Source organism: Oncorhynchus kisutch, linkage group LG10 (genome assembly GCF_002021735.2).
Source record: "Oncorhynchus kisutch isolate 150728-3 linkage group LG10, Okis_V2, whole genome shotgun sequence".
Taxonomy (NCBI): Eukaryota; Metazoa; Chordata; class Actinopteri; order Salmoniformes; family Salmonidae; genus Oncorhynchus; species Oncorhynchus kisutch.
The window spans coordinates 24,374,804-24,396,447 of NC_034183.2; the positions used below are offsets into that span (position 1 = coordinate 24,374,804).

Consider the following 21,644-nt stretch of genomic DNA (forward strand, 5'->3'; position numbering starts at 1 on the left):
ATAATACAATAACAAAGTGTTTGAGAAGGAAGAAAAAGTGCAATATGTGCCATGTAAAAAAGCTAACTTTTAAGGGTTAGGGTTAACCCTAACCCAAATGACGTTGTCGCTAACGTTTAAGTTCCTTGCTCAGAACATGAGAACATATGAAAGCTGGTGGTTCCTTTTAACATGAGTCTTCAATATTCCCAGGTAAGAAGTTTTAGGTTAAGGTTATTATAGGTCTATTTCTCTCTATACCATTTGTATTTCATATACCTTTGATTATTGGATGTTCTTATAGGAACTTTAGTATTGCCAGTGTAATATTATAGCTTCCATCCGTCTCCTAGCCCCTGCCTGGGCTAGAACCAGGAACACCGACAACTGCCACCCTTGAAGCTTCGTTAACCATCGCTCCACAAAAGCAGCGGCCCTTACTCCAAGTCTCAGAGCGAGTGATGTTTGAAACGCTATTAGCGCGCACCCCGCTAACTAGCTAGCCATTTCACAGCGGTTACACCAGCCTAATCTCGGGATTTGATAGGCTTGAAGTCATAAACAGCGCAATGCTTGAAGCAAAGAGCTGCTGGCAAACGCACGAAAGTGCTGTTTTAATGAATGCTTATGAGCCTGCTGCTGCTTACCACCGCTCAGTCAGACTGCTCTATCAAATCATATAATTAATTATAACATAATAACACACAGAAATACAAGCCTCAGGTCATTAATATGGTCAAATCCGGAAACTATCATTCCGAAAACAAAAAGTTTATTCTTTCAGTGAAATACGTAACTGTTCCGTATTTTATCTAACAGGTGGCATCCATAAGTCTAAATATTCCTGTTACATTGCACAACCTTCAATGTTATGTCATAATTACGTAAAATTCTGGCAAATTAGTTCGCAACGTGCCAGGCGGCCCAAACTGCTGCATATACCCTGACTATGCCTGCAATGAACGCAGGAGAAGTGACAATTTCACTAGTTTAATATTGCCTGCTAGCAATTTCTTTTAACTAAATATGCAGGTTTAGAAATATGTACTTCTGTTTATTGATTTTAAGAAAGGCATTGATGTTTATGGTTAGGTACATTCGTGCAACGATTATGCTTCTTTCGCAAATGCACTTTTGTTAAATCATCCCCCGTTTGGCAAAGTTGGCTGTCTTTGTTAGGAAGAAATAGTCTTCACAGTTCGCAACGAGCCAGGCGGCCCAAACTGCTGCATATACCCTGACTCAGAACGCAAGAGAAGTGACACAATTTCCCTAGTTAAAGGAAATTCATGTTAGCAGACAATATTAACTAAATATGTAGGTTAAAAAATATATACTTGCGTATTGATTTTAAGAAAGGCGTTGATGTTTATGGTTCGGTACACATAGGTGCAACGACAGTCCTTTTTTCGCGAATGCGCTTGTTAAATCACCCATTTGGCGAAGTAGGCTACGACTCAATGATAAATTAACATGCACCGCATTGATTATATGCAAGGCAGGACAAGCTAGATAAACTAGTAATATCAACCATGTGTAGTTAACTAGTGATTATGTTAAGTATGATTGTTTTTTTACAAGATATGTTTAATGCTAGCTAGCACCTTACCTTGGCTCCTTGCTGCACTCACATAACAGGTAGTCAGCCTGCCACGCAGTCTCCTAGTGGAGTGCAATGTAATCGGCCATGATTGGTGTTCAAAAATGCCGATTACTGATTGATATGAAAACTTGAAATCAGCCCTAATTAATCAGCCATTCGGATTAATCGGTCGACCTCTAACTCGGACACTCAGGAACATTCACCGACTTCTTGGTAAGCAACTAGCGTAGATTTGGACTTGTGTTTTAAGTTATTGTCCTGCTGAAAGGCGAATTAATCTCCCAGTGTCTGGGGGGAAGAAGACAACCAAGTTTCTCTAGGATTTTGCCTGTGCTTAGCTCCATACAGTTATTTTTTTTTATACTGAAAAACTACGCAGTACTTAACGATTACAAGCATACCCAAAACATAATGCAGCCACCATTATGCTTGAAGAAATTAAGAGTATTACTCAGTAATGCGTTATTGGACTTGCCCAAAAACATAACACTTTGTATTGTGGACAAAAAGTTAATTGCTTTGCCACATTTTTTGCAGTATTATGTTAGTGCCTAGTTGCAAACAGGATACATGTTTAAATAAAACTATTTTTGCACACAGAGCCCATGCAACTTATGTGACTTAAGCAAATGTTCACTCCTGAATTTATGTAGGCTGGCCATACGAAAAGGGTTGAATTCTTGACCTAAGACATTTCCGCTTTTCATTTGTAATTAATTTGTAAAAAATATAATCCCACTTCGACATTTTGGGGTAGTGTGTTTAGGCAGTAAAACAGCAAAATATGGAAAAAGTCAAGGGGTGTGAATTATTGCTGAAGGCAATGTAGATAGGATGATATGAATATATAGAGATGACAAATCACAGGAGAACAGATCATTCATAAAAATAAAAATAAAAAGAGGTTGAAATGTCAGACTGTAGGCCTCAGGAAAATGATTTATTGTGAAACTGATTTTAGGGAACTGTAGAGGATTGAGAGAGCAGCAAGAGGACAGTGCTAGCAGCGAGTAGTTTTGACCCACTGTTAGGAACCTATTGGAAGTGAGAGCTCTAGAACAGGGGGGATATCCAGCAGTATTTGAAAACAGTACAGAACATACCATAAACTACTAGGGACATAAACAGAAAATATGATAAAATGATTACTGGGTCCAAGGGGCACTGACAGTATTTAACATTGTTTGCTGTCCTGTACCAACAGGTCTCTTGTCAATTTTGCTCAACCTAACAGCAACACAAAGGAAGTGCAAGGTCATCACATTAACAGATGCGTCTAACCATCGCTGATGCACTCTAATCTGACTACCAGTCTCTTTAGCTAACATTTCACTCCTTGCAATTGCCAAAGAGCCTGGCCTTTCGGCCATCTCAACATTTAATATGCGCTGGATATACGGCGGAGTTGCTCATTGGTTGTTGGAAATAACACATTTTCCATAACATGTGGCGCCTAAAAATAGAATTAGTTATAACAAAGTCTAACACATTTTGTGGTTGGAATTGCAGAATGTATTATTTTGAGAATTTAGACATGCGCTAGCAACTTGACACACTGCTTTCGTCTGGACAAAAGTGAGCTCATTAATGATAGAATGTTCATATTTGAAGACGGCATAAAAGCCAGTCTCTTTGGCACATGACATGGCGTGGATTAGCTGAAGAGACTGGTACCCAGACTACTTAGGCCCTGCTTGCTTGCTCTGAATAGCTGCCAGCACAAGAACAGCACTCTGCTAAATATAGCACACCCCCATTAAAAAACAAAAACTTTATGATAAAGGGTTACATTGTAAAAAATAATAATAATAATTTCCGAACATTCCACAAGGATCAGTTTCATACTGCTCCTTTGAATCTCTAAATTTAAATCAAAACTGTCAGGAGACATTCTTTATATGCACATTAAAGACAGGGTAGTAGCCCAAATTACGTTGTCTCTGACAACTGGATAGACATGGTAATGATGGGGCAATGTTGACTGAAACGTCACAATCAAGGGGCTGATACATCTCAGTAATAAGTGTACCATTTCTGTTAAAATAGAAAACAAACTGAAATAGGTAACAAAATCACACTGTGTGCTTTTAGTGGCTATGCTTTTTGCTTATTTGGTCAATTGAACTGGATTTAAAGTTGCAGTAACTAGAACGCACCAGTGCCCAGTTGTACTGTAGCATGGTTTGATTTTGTCAGGTTCACCATGTAGACTAAGCCTTTGTGGATATCATGAGTAGAGAATTGTGAATTAAGCCTACCTAGGCCATCATTTGATATAAATAGGTCTTCATTTAATAAATGTTAGCACAGAGTAAATGGACCATCACTAGACATGAGCCTACATAGTTTAACTGCAAAACTAATAAAGTACATTGAATTGATTGAATGTTGATTGAACAACAAAAATGCTGGCATTATATTCCAGAAATTACCACATATAACAGTAGTATCACTGTAAAGCACATACTGAAATATAAACCTATAACTCACATTACTCAAAGGTACATGCACCACTAAAGGCTGTAGTTAAACCATTTTAACAGCTAAATAAATTGATTATATACTTCCAATTTATAAGAAGAAAATTGAGTCTTGTTCGTATGACCTACTGATGTTTGAACTTACCACTAAATCCCAATTATTGAGTTCTAAGAGCGTGATTGCCTCTGCAATGTCGTCAATGCCAGTGCAAGCCTGTTAGAAAAACAGAAACACAAGTCATGTACATAACACAAAGACCAATAGAAAGTGTAATTGAGCAGCTACGGTGCTAACTGACAACACCAGGGTTATGGGTTTGATTCCTGCATTGACAACTGAATGTGTGTCACTATGACCTGTACTGTGTAGCTAAGTCACTTTGGATAAAGCATCTGCTAAAAACACATAGCGCCTACATGCCAGCTCATTACAAACAAACATAGTTATAGCAGATTTGTTTGTTGTATTAAGAGATTGAGTTTATAACTAACTTACAAACTGCTCCACGTTCCCAAATGTGCCTCACCAATAAATTAAATGGACACATGTGGAAAGTACAATACTTGCATAAATTACCATTATCAGTACATAACACTAAATGATACTGTAATTACCTGTTATCAACTATCCTATGTAACTATGTATCTAGTCCTTAATGAATAAGGCTCCTCCACTCAGTACATCACTGGGTGGTTTGACTGACAAGTTATAATAGGTTATTATCAGTATCAAGACATGTTACAGTGAACTAGTTATTTCCATTGCACTAACCACCTATGCTAAAGCTAGTATTAATGTGACATTGAAAGGATTCTGCAGATTTAGCTGCATGAAGCCTAATGTGGTTTAAAGAGGAGCTAAAAAGGAGAGCATGTACTGTGAAGCAATTCTGTCATCATGGATAGCCGTCTTAACGATTTATGATTTACGCGGCGACTAGTGGGCAGACTGGAGCTCCTACATCACATAAAATTAAGTTATCAAAAACTGATAACAGCCACAAAAATGCTGAAGAACACAGAGCATCAATGTGATGTGTAAATGCAGGCTATTCTTTGGGTGCTGAAATACGTTTATTTACACATACATACACATATTTTCCCCAGGTCGTTGCTGTAAATCAGAATGTGTTCTCAGTCAATTTACCTGTTAAAACAACGATTACATCTAGAAAAGAAAAAAAAAGTCATTTTCTGTGACGTCGGAACTCCAGTCCGCCCACACTAGTCACTGCTCAACTTCATCGTCATTTTTTTTAGCCATTAATCCGTTTTACAACAAGGAAAGGGTTTGGCCTGCCTGGATGTCCTTGTCCAATCGCGCTCTAGCGACTCCTTGTGGCCGGGCACATGTACGCTGACACGGTCGCCAGGTGTACGGTGTTTCCTCTGACACATTGGTGCGGCTGGCTTCCGGGTTAAGCGAGCAGTGTCAAGAAACATTGTGGCTTGGCAGGGTTGTGTTTCGGGGGACGCACGGCTCTCGACCTTCCCCTCTCCCGAGACCGTACAGGAGTTGCAGCGATGGGACAAGCCTAACTACTAATTAGATATCATGAAATTTGGGAGAAAAAGGGGCGACATTTTTTTTAAATTGTAAGTAAAAATAACAATAGGCCTACGAGAAGGAGAGACAAAAATAATAGGACGTCCATCTAACTGGAGGAAATTATTGTCCGACAAATGATTTAAGAAGCACTACCCCAACAATGAAAAATAGTAGATATGTGCAGTGTGCACTCGACCTTGGGTTATTGCCGATGCGCTCCACTGGCGCCAATAAAATAGGCTATACTATTGTTTGCTCAATTAGGTTGAGAATTATGCGCTTGTATTTTCAAATATTGCGATAAGCTTGGCCTCTACTTTTCAGTCACAAATCAACAATAATCTGCTCAAATTGCACGTGCTGCCTTCCCTTCCGACAGTAGGCAATGTGATTTAAAACCATCCACAATTTATTTAAGTAGCTAATGATCCTCTGTGCCCAAATCATGATTTAGTTTACTATATTGAATGATTATATTTATTTATGTATAGATGGGAGTAGGCTAATTAGGCTATACAATTTTGGCAATTTAAATCAAAATGTGCTTTTGGGAAAGCTTCCCCTTATGGACACGCCGCCTATGCTTGCATATAAAAAACGGAACGCACTTAACCTCCATTCCCTATTCGATTGCAGGCTACGGATTATTTTGTTTGTGGGCCATTCTAAATCAAATAATTCCACATACACACTAGATTGCTGACAGGTGTATAACATTTTTGCACACAGCCATGCAATCTCTATAGACAAACATTGGCAGTAGAATGGCCCGTATTGAAGACCTCAGTGACTTTAAACGAGGCACTGTCATTGGCTGCCACCTTTCCAACAACTCAGTTTATCAAATTTCTGCCCTGGTCAACTATAAGTGCTGTTGTTGTGAAGTGGAAACGTCTAGGAGCAAAAAACGGCTCAGCCCGGAAGTGGTAGGCCACACAAGTTCACAGAACAGGCCCGCCGAGTGCTGCTTCCAACTTTGTGGCAACATTTTAAGGATGGCCCTTTCCAGCATGACAACACCCCTGTGCACAAATTGAGGTCAATACAGAAATGGATTGTCGAGATCGTTGTGGAATAACTTGACTGGCCTGCACAGAGCCCTGACCTAAACCTCATTGAACACTTTTGGATGAACGCAGACTGCGAGCCAGGCCTAATCGTCTAAAATCTGTGCCCAACCACTTTTGGTCATGTAGTGTATATTAGTAGGCAATATTTTATTTTAACCTTTATTTAACTAGGCAAGTTAAGAACAAATTATTATTTTCAATGACGGCCTAGGAACAGTGGGTTAACTGCCTGTTCAGGGGCAGAACGATAGATTTGTACCTTGTCAGCTCGGGGGTTTGAACTAGTCCAACGCTCTAACCACTAGGCTACCCTGCCGCCTGATATGAAAGACCAGATAAAATTAAGAATAGTCTGCTGGATGACAATATTATCAAGTGCTTGTCAAATTGTGAAGAGACTGATGAAACATGTGGAGCAGAGCTCATCATGCAGCCTTAGAATGTATAAAAAATCTAAACATATAGCCTAACGTTTGTATTACAACTAAAGTTGTAAATAAATTGCATAAATAACTAAAGATAAGAGGACCCCTTTCTTTGTTAACTGCTCAACACAGAATGTACATACTCCCTCGGGAAATCGTTTGGGGAAATTTTTGTTCAGCTATGTTCAACTGTATTCTTCATACTATTAAAATAATGCAAAATGATGCCATGGAACTCTGGGCAAATCTTGTCTGCTAAATGAACTAGTGTAGCCCACAGCCATATGGCATTGCCAGATCAGGGGCTAACATAAGGACAACTCAGAATATGCTATTCTGTTCTTCTGAAATTAGGCTAAAGAAACATATGAAGAAAATGTAGCCTAAAATAAAATTTATTTATTGTGATGGTGTGGGTTATATTAAATGGATTAATTCTCCTTCTTAAAATATAAATGTTAAAAAAGGTCTGCATTAGTGGCTTGTAGGCTATGAGTGGAAGCCAGGAGATGCTAAACGTGTTTGTTATTTAATGGTCAATTACTGTGAGACTGGTAGTTATTTGCATTTCAATCACCAGCTGAGAAAATGTCATGAATGCCACAGCACTATTCAGACTGCAATTAGATGATAATATTTGGGTCAACTGTACATAGTGTGTTCTGTGAGTGTCACTGAGTAGGCTGATACACCATTTCATGAGTGCACAATCCATAGGTTTGGTTGTACAGTCACATATAAGTATGACCCCAATGCAATTCTGAAAATAATTCAGATATCCAGAGTGCGATCTAAACAGATGTACTTTAAAACAAATCCAAATAACTAATTACAACAAAAGACAAATATAACATTCAAACCTTGTTTAACATTATTTGGTCAAATTGTGTCATTATTTTACTATTTTATCCGTTTGCATCAGTTTCATTGGGTACTTTTATTTTGAAGGCGACCCGCGGATTCCACTATTGTTCCTCACGCCAATGTTGTTCACAACACACTGGTATGGCTAGCCTAAAGCTTGATTTTATTCAGTCACGTGGTGCACTGTGTTCTTCAGCTTTTTTGTGGCCTTGTTATTCAACGACCTGTTATCAGGATGATATAAAGTTCATTTGAACGTTAGGTAGCTAGCCAACTGACTTACCTGGCTAATAAATCATCACCACTTTACAGATAGTCAACCTTATTCCAGCTCATACTTTCAAACACTAGAGCAGGGACACACACTACATAAGAAATTCAAGTCTCTGCTACCTAGCTCAACAGTGACCAAGCAAGTTAGCCAGCCATCTGTCAGTTGAATATTTACAATTCATGGCTAATTTATCTAAAGAGGACACCAAGCTAACTATATCATATTTAAATCCATGTTAGTCTGCTTTGTTGTTACTAGTAGCTAGTGAGCTAGCAACTGACGTCTAGCCATCTAGCTACTAGACTGGCATACCACATTAGTTGGCCAGCGAACGTTAGCTCATTTTGGGGGCTGACAGCTTTACGAAATGCTCTATAACAATGTAATTCTAAAATACCCCAAACGCACCTGTGTTTACTTACACACACTTTGTTAAAATGCATCAACTTATTGATAAGCGGGACAGTGGTGCAGCTCAATTGGCTAACGTTAGCTGGCTTGTTAGCTAGTTAGCATGCTAAGTAAGCGTTAACACGCTAGCTAGCGAAATGTGTTTGCCTTGTCAGCTGACGAGACAGGACTGTTGACATTGACACTGCCTATCAATGTACGTTACGATTCAACATAAAGTAAGTAAGTAGCTAGCTTTGTTATTGTGACATGAGGAAAGTTGGAACCCACCTGAAAGTCAGCCAAAATAATTTCTCTGTCCATGTTGTTTTCGCTATCAGAGGCCATCGCAGTGACTGGCTAAAACGCTAGCAAGCTATTTTTCTTCTATCGCTTGCTATCTCGCTTCACTCACTCAGGCAAAGGGTCACTAGATATCATGTAAATATCGTCTTAAGTTAACTCAAGACATCAACATGCGCCAGATGTCTAAGGAGCAAATGCCACACTTTGGGTTGGTTTGTACAGCTTGTATGAATTTCAATTCTCTGTTATCGTCAGTATTCACTGCTATGTCTTCGCTTTACGGCAACCGCAAAGTTGGGTATGGTTCATCTTGCTGTAACGTTCTGAACAAATATACATTCAATGTATAGAGCGCGAATGGGTCGACAAAGAGTTCGAGGGCTCTATTTTTTTGAGAACCCATTTGATTCTATGCATTTAATTTTCTATTTGCAACATTGGAACCTTTCGCCTTCACGGTATGCCCAAATTGTCGCATCGTGAGGAAGCTCAGCTGTTATTCTTAAAGTGACAATTCTCTTTGATAAATAAATTTCATTGTACTCCATACCAGTAGCATATGCAAGGCAATAAAAGCATGCCTATCAGGACAACCCATCAAAGGAGACAGAAAATGTAGATCAGTTATTTTTTGCATTTTCAAATTGAAAATGGACCAATAAAGCAAGTTCTGTATTGTTGTATATTTTACTGTATTGTATTGTACTAGACCACAAAACCAGAAATAGCCCACATAACGGATTCATTTGTTTTAACATTAGCCTTACTTTTGAGCTTTCACATCAAATGTTTAATAAACTACTATGAGAAAACAACACAAACTCCAATGGACTGCTCCAATGGCCCACACTGTGCGTACTGAAGGCCTATAGCCAACATTTCTCATGTCTCACAAGACGGAAATCTCTCATTCTAAAAATGTTTAACATAATGATTTAAGTAGCCTAAGTTATTCATTTGACATAAAAGGCTTACAAATAGGGATAAGCAATATTCTTTCCAATGGTCATCTTACATAATAACATTTTTGAATAGGCATGAGTTTAGTAGACTTAGCTAGCATAGGCCCTACACCTGTCTTTCCCCCATCATAACCCAAATTCTAGGTTGTTTTTATTTGTAAATTGAGTCTTTTAACAATGTATAGCTTTAAAATATGGTTAAACTATCAATCTCATGGAATATCAGTCTTTCCAATCTACTCTGTCGATCAATGTTTCCCATCCCTCATTTTACCAAACAAAGTGACCGGGTCAGGCTGTGAAATTGCAGACTTGGCCTTCAATACCTAATCTAGGCATGCTGACCTCATTGATAACAAAATCATAATGCTTATGTTTGTATGCATAGGCCTAGGTTATATCCAAAATGACTGATTGAATATATCATGTTTTTGACAGGTAGGCTTACCTACACTCTCACTATGATATGACTAGTTTGTGCAGAAAATGGCTCTGCTTCTGTGCTCTCAAGTTTAATTGTTGCCTTTGCCAGAGACATGACAACCGAACCTAACCAGAGAGCAATATGAACTGTTCTGGAACAACATTCCGTGGCATATTTTAGTTATGAAAATGTGATCTTGTGGTTGCACTCGGGAAAGTAGCCTAGGACGCTATCGTCATAACTGCAGCCTCTGCAGCCTTTTTGGTGATCACTGTTTTCAGTCCCGCCCTCTCGCTTTTGTCGACTGTTATGCGTTCGGATTCCGTATTTGAAAAATAGGCTAAAAGTGATGTCAAGAACAGCCTTTTTTCCTCAAATACTGACTTCCAACCAGTCGAATGAATTAACTAATTCAACATATGATGGCAAGGGTAAGGAGGTGTCGTATGTAGGAGAATGTTATATGAATGAAGGCTAGACTATACATTGAAATGTGTGTAGGCTATGTTAAGATATATTCCTACATGATTAGGCTACACCTACCCGGCATATGCCTGTTACAGACTGAACTTGAAACTACTTAGCCCATGGTGTGGTTGATTTCATTTATTTACTCAACTTTAACAAGTTTAGTAGCGTAAATCTGTTCAGTGATGCTGCTACAGTAATGTGCTCAGCGGAATATGCTAATAAACGTCAATATCAAATGACTAAACTGTTCCCGCGCACTGTCCCGAACAAACACTTTAGGCTACTATTAATGAAGCAAAGAAGGACGATATCCAGACCGTGTATCGTCATTTGAAAATGGGCGGGAAGTGTACATAAAACTCTGAACAAGCATCTCTCCAAATGTCATTGGATGACTTAACGTTGTCAGAATGTTTTTTTTCTAAACTATCTTTCTCAGCCCCGGACTGGTAAGAGAGCAAGTCGACAATCAGAAGCTACAAACTTACAAGCCCTAACGAAACGGCAATGTTCCATGGATACAGTTGCAGCAGGACATCATAGGCAACGTTTTTGAGAGCAGGAGACAGACCAACATTTTGGAGTTGCAGATAAGTTGCACCTGTAGGCTAACCTGTATCGTCAGTCCGGAAGGGTAGTATATAGCCAAATTGTTGAGTTGGATAGAATCTTTCAGAATAACACGGGTCTATAAATTAACCATGGGAAAAACCCTGAACACTCTTTTAGAATCTCAAACGTTATCACGTGAACGGGGTTCATGAATAAAGATAAACCTCAACTCTGCAGGCTGGACGATTGGAATTAGTTTTTAGTTTTTCAACTTCGTGCATCTTGGTCTACAAGTGGGCATCCAACATTCCAATCCAATGTGATAAAAAATTTTATCATTTTTAAGGAAGGTGGTGATGACCATACACTTGAGTTGGAAATGGCGTGACATCCATGTTTTCCGTGCTGATGCGAGTTGTTACATTGGGATGGTATTAAAAAGGGAGGCGGACCCTGGCAGTGTACCAACTTCTTTCAGGCTACAGACTATTTACTACATTTTCGCAGTCCCTTGCGTCACAACCAAGAAGACGTATACCATCAAAATCATTCACACATACCTTAGTATCAACTTGTGAAACCTGTATCATATAACATTATTCTCTTTATGGTTTTCGTCCACCAAGAATGGCTGGAGGGGCAAACAGACTGAGCAGCGCATCTGCAAGAGGAGACTTAGCAGAAGTCGAGATGTTATTACAGAACGGAGCAGATGTTAATGAAAACAATGTATTCGGCAGGACACCGTTACAGGTTGGTTCTGCATTTGATTTTATAAACATGTAAATCTATAAATTCATGATTCAGTCTATTTGATCGATTTGAACTTAAACTACCACATCTTAGCATATGTGTGTTAGTATAGCCTAATGTAAAATGGACTAAACTGCGTGCTTTATTGACAAATAAAGTGTTAAAATTATCCAGAGGATACACTTTCTGTAACATGGACTATATATATACTTGATCCAAATGATTTTGAACGAATAGTCTAATATAGCATAAAGAGAATAGGCTGTGTTGGGTGTCATATTTTAAATTGTATGATTTATGGAGAGTGCAGCAAAGTGACTTGTAGGCCTTAATTTAGTAGCATTATGTGAACCACTAAAACCCCCAATGTAGACTAGAATAATGATGTACACCTATTCGTGATTTACCAGAAATTGTATTTGCAATGCATTATATATTTGTTGTTGTTGAATATATTCATATTTTTTACATTCTGTAGACTAAAAAGTTTAGCAGGTTAATATATCTTGATAAGGATGGGTTCAAACATTATGAAAACTTGTCAATCATTGAATGATATGATAATGTGTTTATATTTATAAAGAAGTATCATTGCTCAATAGTGATAATTAAAGAAGATAATATAGTCAAGACCTTGATGCTTGACCTCATGCACTACTCTTTGGACAAGCATGCACACTCAAACACATAGGCCTATGAAACATGTCATTGGTTTCAACAAGACTATTTCTTCAATTTTAAGCTTATAGATAAAACACTAATTTGCTGTTTCTTTATGTCATGACACATTTATGTGGGTTGATCACTTGGTTGGTTAGGCTATATTTATACCGCCGTGGCATACCTCTGAATATCTGCCTTTGACCACATGGGGAATCTCCAAATGCAATGTTTGCTTTAGAAATGTAACTAAGTTTACTGTTTTCTCAAATTACACAATCAAACTCATGTAAAACTAGCAAATTGCAGATTGTGAAAGACTGTTGATTTGGACAGTTCATGACCAGACTGGATAGATTTTCAGGCTAATCTCTTACCATGTTATAGGGTCCAGGGTGCAGATGAAAAGGGCTGAAAGTGGTTAATTGACCCAACCACACGTTTTTGTTGAATGTATAACTCCAATTTAGGCCTATACTCAAATTCAAAGTGCTCTATAAGATTTACCTTAGTACATAAGAAAACGATATAAGTATGACATGTATCCTCACGCACAAACTGTAATACACTATTAGTATCACTCCTCTCTTCCAAATGAAAAATATATGTCATGGCTATTAATTCTATATGCCTAATAATGATGACGACGAACTAAGGCTCTATGATTTATTAGAAGATAATAGGTTTACATCATTTAGGTAAAAGACGAATGAAAAAAGGTTAACACAATGAATACATAATACATTGTTATGTGGTTTAGATTCGTTTTTTATCGTTCCTTTTGAAAACAACAGATGTAAATCTAGACGTGTCTCTCCCCCGGCAACAAAGCCCTAAATAATTCCTATTTTCCTTAAAACAGTATACTTCTTACAGCCTTCATGTTCTGTCTTTGCATATACTATACTATATAAGTATTCCCGCTCTCAACCAGCTCTGATATTCGATTATATCCCCCCCCCCCCCCCCCTTTTTTTTTCTTCTTTCTTTCTTACATATTTTTTTTACAGGTGATGAAACTTGGTAACCCCGCCATCGCCGAAGCGCTGCTGAGGGCGAACGCAAATCCAAACGTGCGCGACCATGTCAGAGGTCTCACCATCACTCATGACGCTGCAAGGGATGGATATGCAGACACCTTACACGTACTGATGGATCATGGCGCAGATGTTAATCTCCTGGACAATGATGGCAATCTTCCATTGCATCTAGCCGCAAGAGAAGGCTATCTTGATGTGGTCCAGCTCCTTGTTGGTTGTACGATGGAAGCCACAAGGTGCAACTCCAAAGGCCACACACCTTATGATCTGGCGACTATGAACCATAGAGTATCCATTGCGCAATACATTCAGGGGCACACTAATTAATTAATATATATCGGACAATCCTGGCTGGGATAGCGAGGTGGTAGGCCTGCATAAGAACGAGGAAGAAAGTAGCAAAAACATGTAGGTCCATCTACCTCTCTCTCTGGTTACAATGTATTTGGATGTTTTTCAGACATGATAGCCTCAATTCTCAATCATAAAGGAGGACCCTAGCATAAAGGAGGACCCTAGCATGAAGGAGGACCCTAGCATAAAGGAGGACCCTAGCATGAAGGAGGACCCTAGCATGAAGGAGGACCCTAGCATAAAGGAGGACCCTAGCATGAAGGTTTCCTCCAAACTTAATAAGAAAACATTCGTTTTTGACTCCAATTTTCTCCATCGCAGAACAAATGTGTCGAGATTTTTTGCCACTGGAATGATCATTTGAATCTATTTAATATATTAAAGCATTTTTAGGCCGACAACATTTCCCTAACAACATCTCCAGCTGCTTTGTTTCTATTTTCTTCTCATGTTTTTCCGATATTTCCTAGTGGTACACGTAAGGTGGGGATTTGTCTTTCAAATTCAATTCACTACCAACATTTTAACTATTTGAGATGTGGGTTTGATACTTCAACGACTTTTTAAAATTAAATGAGGAACAATATTTTATTGTTTAACTTCAAGACCATAGGCTGTAGGTATTAGAATAGATGACCCTCTTCATCCAAGGTAGCCTACTCTTGTGCGCATAGCAAATGTCTTATTTTGTCCCGATAGCCCATTTTGTTAATTAAACCCATGCTATTTTGAGTAATAACCCAGTGACCTAGGCCTACCTTCATTCTTCTTGTCCAGACCATTGGTCATAAATTATCAATCTAATGGTAGCCTGACTGTATCGGCAATTATTTTCGATTTTACGTGCACTTGTAAATAATCAAACAAATAGATTTTGTAAGGAACTGTGAAAGCACGCGTTTACTAATATTCACGTTTTATTTTTTTTACCAAAGACAACAACTGTCTGCAGGTCTTACCTGATTTTCTGTTTGGCTTTTAGATAGCAATTTGGTTGAAATATAATGTACGTAGGGCTATACTACCAGTATGCCTCGTTTTACTGTATTATCTTCTATTTGAATATGGCTAATCGAGGATTTTCACTGTTTGATTTGTGAGACGAATAAATTCATTTGTCCACTGATTATTAGAAGTTTGCGTCATTTTTAAAATAATTTGCCATTTTTTTATATCCCCCCTGAGGCCACTCAGCACTGCTGATGTGATCAACCAATAGTGATTGTTCCATACGATATAGTATTTTAATAATTCAAGGAAAATATAGGCTATTGAAAGTAGGCATACCCTACCTTGGAATGAAGTATATGAGCTGGACCGAAATACTAGGGGTCACAATGAAACTATAAAAAATATTGTTACTCCAAACATTGGCTAGACATCTGCTTTGTTTCTACATTTATTGTCACTGTGATTTTGAAATCATGTAATGTTAGTTTTAAGGTGGCTATAGATTTGCTACATTTTTATGGTACTATTCAAGCCATCGAATGTCTATCTTTGACAGGCAATTCCTATATATATATATTATTTTTATTCCTTTGCAAATTAACAGCGCAATGAACATTCAAATACGAACTTCAAACATTCACGACTTGTGGTGGCCACTTGGAGAAAAGCACAGCAAAGCCATAGCTTATAGGCCTAACCTGCTACCTTAGGTTAGGTGAGGGGGAACATGCCCAATTTCTGTCCCACGGTCATATTTGAGAAGTTTGGCGCTTTGAATGGCAATATCATTTGTCTTTTAAAAACGTTTATATTTTTTTGAAATAAGTTTAGTCAAACTGTGAAGGGCTATGTAATACCCTCATGAACATAATGTGGATCACTTCTTTCTAGTCATGTTGGCTATGTAGGCTATCTAATCATGTTGTCTCCCAAACAAGCTTAGTTAATACAAGCAAAGCGATGAGACTACTTTATTTCAATTGGGATAGGCCTACAGTCCAGCCATCAAGACAAAAGTAATCAAGTATGCTTGAATGTAATGATCCCTTTTACGACACATTCAATCAAATGTACTTTTGCAGTGTTGTTTTGGCGGTGTCGGAGGTGGAACTCCGTCGGTTTTATTTTCATATCATTGAGTTATATTAGCCCAACCGGCCGGCAGATGGCGCTATTATTCCTTTGAAGTTGTCATCTGCATCCAACTGGAATGTTTGCAGCAGGGTATAGACCCACACAGAGGAGGTGTTATAATACCCATAAAACCCAGTGGTCAAACAGGGAAATGGTTCCAATCGTTTTTTCACAATTCATTTTTCCCATAGAGGATTTTAGAGACACTTAAAATTAGGGCTGTGTTTTGTGTATGCTTACCCTGGCGTGACGTTTTCATAACCACATACATCTCTGACAAGGTGACTTTTATCAATATATTCGTCTCTATTTACTCTCAGATTCGAAAATGCTAATTAGCTTTAAAATAGACATCAAAACAAAAAATCTGCAAATTAGCATTTCATTTTGGGGGATAAATACAGGCGAATATATTGATAAATTCACCTTGTCCTAGAGAGATTTACACGGTTATCAAAACGTCACCCCAGGGTAAGCCTACACGAAACACAGCCCTTATTTGAAGTGTATCTAAAATCCCCAATGGAAAAAATGAAAGGTTGAAAAACGATTGGAACCATTTCCCTGTTTGACCGCTAGGTTATATGGATGTTATTATTATTTCTCTGTATATGAACCAGGGGGCCAGGATTCCTGTCTGCAAGCACGCTTTCCACTGTGCTCAGAGGGCACTTTCGGTACTGCAGTTTAGCTGAAGTCAAGCCCAAAAGGAAAATTCCCATCGACGGCCCCATAGAGAAGTCCCAAAAAAATAAATAAATAAAACACTTTTGTTATCACCTTTGAGCCAAAACGATCTATATTATTATTTAAGTTATTGTCCTCAAGGCTGATTTTTACACAGCCGCAGATATTAAAATTTTATATTCATCCAATATCTGTTATATTTCTGGATGACATGATGAAGTTGTTGCCACTCTGCTCCATTGCTCACTGTAAGCGCTAGTGCGCAGGCGTTATAGGCTCTGTGAAGCCGATAGCGACCACCACGAAACAGTGTTTGCGAACATGAGTAGATTACATTGAAAACAACAGGCATCCATCTTGGACGCAGTCTCTAGTTCATAGATAGCTCTAGGCGCTATTATTCCTTTTATGTCGTTTGACATCTGTGTCCAACAGGAATGTATGCAGCCGGCTATGCACTTGTGTCCCCGGGCAACCAGCTCATACATAAAACATCCTCCATTCAGGTTGCAAGGGTGTAGGTTTCCTCCTCAACTAGCTTTAATGGCAAGCTGCTGGAAAAAAATAAGCTGGAAAAGTATGCATACAGTCTTAATCAAACAACATTTTCCACCACCATGCTAGCTAAAGTGGCTAAAGCTTCTTCCTGATGTTCAGCCAATCAGGTTTCAGCAGTCTGTTGTTTACCCCTGGCTGAAATATGTTTTTTTAATTTATTTTTAGATTTTACCTTTATTTAACCAGGTAGGCAAGTTGAGAACAAGTTCTCATTTACAATTGCGACCTGGCCAAGATAAAGCAAAGCAATTCGACAGATACAACGACACAGAGTTACACATGGAGTAAAACAGACACACAGTCAATAATACAGTATAAACAAGTCTATATACAATGTGAGCAAATGAGGTGGGAAGGGAGGTAAAGGCAAAAAGGCCATGGTGGCAAAGTAAATACAATATAGCAAGTAAAACACTGGAATGGTAGTTTTGCAATGGAAGAATGTGCAAAATAGAAATAAAAATAATGGGGTGCAAAGGAGCAAAATAAATAAAAAAATTAAATAAAATACAGTTGGGAAAGAGGTAGTTGTTTGGGCTACATTATAGGTGGGCTATGTACAGGTGCAGTAATCTGTGAGCTGCTCTGACAGTTGGTGCTTAAAGCTAGGGAGGGAGATAAGTGTTTCCAGTTTCAGAGATTTTTGTAGTTCGTTCCAGTCATTGGCAGCAGAGAACTGGAAGGAGAGGCGGCCAAAGAAAGAATTGGTTCTGGGGGTGACTAGAGAGATATACCTGCTGGAGCGTGTGCCACAGGTGGGAGATGCTATGGTGACCAGCGAGCTGAGATAAGGGGGGACTTTGCCTAGCAGGGTCTTGTAGATGACATGGAGCCAGTGGGTTTGGCGACGAGTATGAAGCGAGGGCCAGCCAACGAGAGCGTATAGGTCGCAATGGTGGGTAGTATATGGGGCTTTGGTGACAAAACGGATTGCACTGTGATAGACTGCATCCAATTTGTTGAGTAGGGTATTGGAGGCTATTTTGTAAATGACATCGCCAAAGTCGAGGATTGGTAGGATGGTCAGTTTTACAAGGGTATGTTTGGCAGCATGAGTGAAGGATGCTTTGTTGCGAAATAGGAAGCCAATTCTAGATTTAACTTTGGATTGGAGATGTTTGATATGGGTCTGGATAGAGAGTTTACAGTCTAACCTAACACCTAAGTATTTGTAGTTGTCCACGTATTCTAAGTCAGAGCCGTCCAGAGTAGTGATGTTGGACAGGCGGGTAGGTGCAGGTAGCGATCGGTTGAAGAGCATGCATTTAGTTTTACTTGTATTTAAGAGCAATTGGAGGCCACGGAAGGAGAGTTGTATGGCATTGAAGCTTGCCTGGAGGGTTGTTAACACAGTGTCCAAAGAAGGGCCGGAAGTATACAGAATGGTGTCGTCTGTGTAGAGGTGGATCAGAGACTCACCAGCAGCAAGAGCGACCTCATTGATGTATACAGAGAAGAGAGTCGGTCCAAGAATTGAACCCTGTGGCACCCCCATAGAGACTGCCAGAGGTCCGGACAGCAGACCCTCCGATTTGACACACTGAACTCTATCAGAGAAGTAGTTGGTGAACCAGGCGAGGCAATCATTTGAGAAACCAAGGCTGTCGAGTCTGCCGATGAGGATGTGGTGATTGACAGAGTCGAAAGCCTTGGCCAGATCAATGAATACGGCTGCGCAGTAATGTTTCTTATCGATGGCGGTTAAGATATCGTTTAGGACCTTGAGCGTGGCTGAGGTGCACCCATGACCAGCTCTGAAACCAGATTGCATAGCAGAGAAGGTATGGTGAGATTCGAAATGGTCGGTAATCTGTTTGTTGACTTGGCTTTCGAAGACCTTAGAAAGGCACGGTAGGATAGATATAGGTCTGTAGCAGTTTGGGTCTAGAGTGTCACGCCCTTTGAAGAGGGGGATGACCGCAGCTGCTTTCCAATCTTTGGGAATCTCAGACGACACGAAAGAGAGGTTGAACAGGCTAGTAATAGGGGTGGCAACAATTTCTGCAGATAATTTTAGAAAGAAAGGGTCCAGATTGTCTAGCCCGGCTGATTTGTAGGGGTCCAGATTTTGCAGCTCTTTCAGAACATCAGCTGAATGGATTTGGGAGAAGGAGAAATGGGGAAGGCTTGGGCGAGTTGCTGTTGGGGGTGCAGTGCAGTTGTCCGGGGTAGAAGTAGCCAGGTGGAAAGCATGGCCAGCCGTAGAAAAATGCTTATTGAAATTCTCAATTATGGTGGATTTATCAGTGGTGACAGTGTTTCCTATCTTCAGTGCAGTGGGCAGCTGGGAGGAGGTGTTCTTATTCTCCATGGACTTTACAGTGTCCCAGAACTTTTTTGAGTTAGTGTTGCAGGAAGCAAATTTCTGCTTGAAAAAGCTAGCCTTGGCTTTTCTAACTGCCTGTGTATAATGGTTTCTAGCTTCCCTGAACAGCTGCATATCACGGGGGCTGTTCGATGCTAATGCAGAACGCCATAGGATGTTTTTGTGTTGGTTAAGGGCAGTCAGGTCTGGGGAGAACCAAGGGCTATATCTGTTCCTGGTTCTAAATTTCTTGAATGGGGCATGTTTATTTAAGATGGTTAGGAAGGCATTTAAAAAAAATATCCAGGCATCCTCTACTGACGGGATGAGATCAATATCCTTCCAGGATACCCCGGCCAGGTCGATTAGAAAGGCCTGCTCGCAGAAGTGTTTCAGGGAGCGTTTTACAGTGATGAGTGGAGGTCGTTTGACCGCTGACCCATTACGGATGCAGGCAATGAGGCAGTGATCGCTGAGATCTTGGTTGAAGACAGCAGAGGTGTATTTAGAGGGCAAGTTGGTTAGGATGATATCTATGAGGGTGCCCGTGTTTAAGGCTTTGGGGAGGTACCTGGTAGGTTCATTGATAATTTGTGTGAGATTGAGGGCATCAAGTTTAGATTTTAGGATGGCTGGGGTGTTAAGCATGTTCCAGTTTAGGTCGCCTAGCAGCACGAACTCTGAAGATAGATGGGGGGCAATCAGTTCACATATGGTGTCCAGAGCACAGCTGGGGGCAGAGGGTGGTCTATAGCAGGCGGCAACGGTGAGAGACTTGTTTTTAGAGAGGTGGATTTTTAAAAGTAGAAGTTCAAATTGTTTGGGTACAGACCTGGATAGTAGGACAGAACTCTGCAGGCTATCTTTGCAGTAGATTGCAACACCGCCCCTTTTGGAAGTTCTATCTTGTCTGAAAATGTTGTAGTTTGGAATTAAAATTTCTGAATTTTTGGTGGTCTTCCTAAGCCAGGATTCAGACACAGCTAGAACATCCGGGTTGGCAGAGTGTGCTAAAGCAGTGAATAGAACAAACTTAGGGAGGAGGCTTCTAATGTTAACATGCATGAAACCAAGGCTATTACGGTTACAGAAGTCGTCAAAAGAGAGCGCCTGGGGAATAGGAGTGGAGCTAGGCACTGCAGGGCCTGGATTCACCTCTACATCGCCAGAGGAACATAGGAGGAGTAGAATAAGGGTACGGCTAAAAGCTATGAGAATTGGTCGTCTAGAACGTCTGGAACATAGAGTAAAAGGAGGTTTCTGGGGGCGCTAAAATAGCATCAAGGTATAATGTACAGACAAAGGTATGGTAGGATGTGAATACAGTGGAGGTAAACCTAGGTATTGAGTGATGAAGAGAGAGATATTGTCTCTAGAAACATCATTGAAACCAGGAGATGTCATTGCATGTGTGGGTGGTGGAACTAATAGGTTGGATAAGGTATAGTGAGCAGGACTAGAGGCTCTACAGTGAAATAAGCCAATAAACACTAACCAGAACAGCAATGGACAAGACATATTGACATTAAGGAGAGGCATGCTTAGTCAAGCGATCAAAAGGGTCCAGTGAGCGGAGAGGTTGGCCGGGGATCACGGTGATCTAGACAGCTAGCCAGGCCATCGGCAGCAAGCCAGCATAGGATGGAGGTCTGCTGTTAGCCACCTCTTGCGTTCCGTCAGTAGATCAGTGTGGTTCCGTGTGGTAGAGGGGACCAATCCAAATCACACAACAACAACAAAAATAAAAACAATAGATATAGCCATAGAGGCCCAAGAAGAAAACATAATAATAATAAAAATAAATAAATTGTCCGATTGTCTATTCAGATAACAGCCGGTAAGACAGCTAACGG

General features: G+C 39.8%; 1 protein-coding gene and 1 long non-coding RNA gene across 2 annotated transcripts in view; one reads left to right on the top strand and one right to left on the bottom strand.

The window, feature by feature from the left end:
• LOC109897940 (FAS-associated factor 1-like) overlaps positions 1-9,419 on the bottom strand; it is an 89,448-nt gene extending 80,029 nt beyond the window's left edge. The window contains exons 1-2 of the mRNA XM_020492622.2: positions 8,926-9,419; positions 4,208-4,276 (exon numbers count right to left, since the gene is read on the bottom strand). Of these exons, the coding sequence (XP_020348211.1) occupies positions 4,208-4,276; positions 8,926-8,982 (126 nt within the window). The 5' untranslated portion in view covers positions 8,983-9,419. The remainder of the gene's footprint in view (positions 1-4,207; positions 4,277-8,925) is intronic.
• Positions 8,572-15,283, top strand: LOC109897941 (uncharacterized). Its single transcript, XR_002256293.2, has 3 exons — positions 8,572-8,873; positions 11,976-12,102; positions 13,773-15,283. It is a non-coding gene; the product is annotated as an uncharacterized LOC109897941 (long non-coding RNA).
• The last annotated feature ends 6,361 nt before the right edge of the window (positions 15,284-21,644 follow it).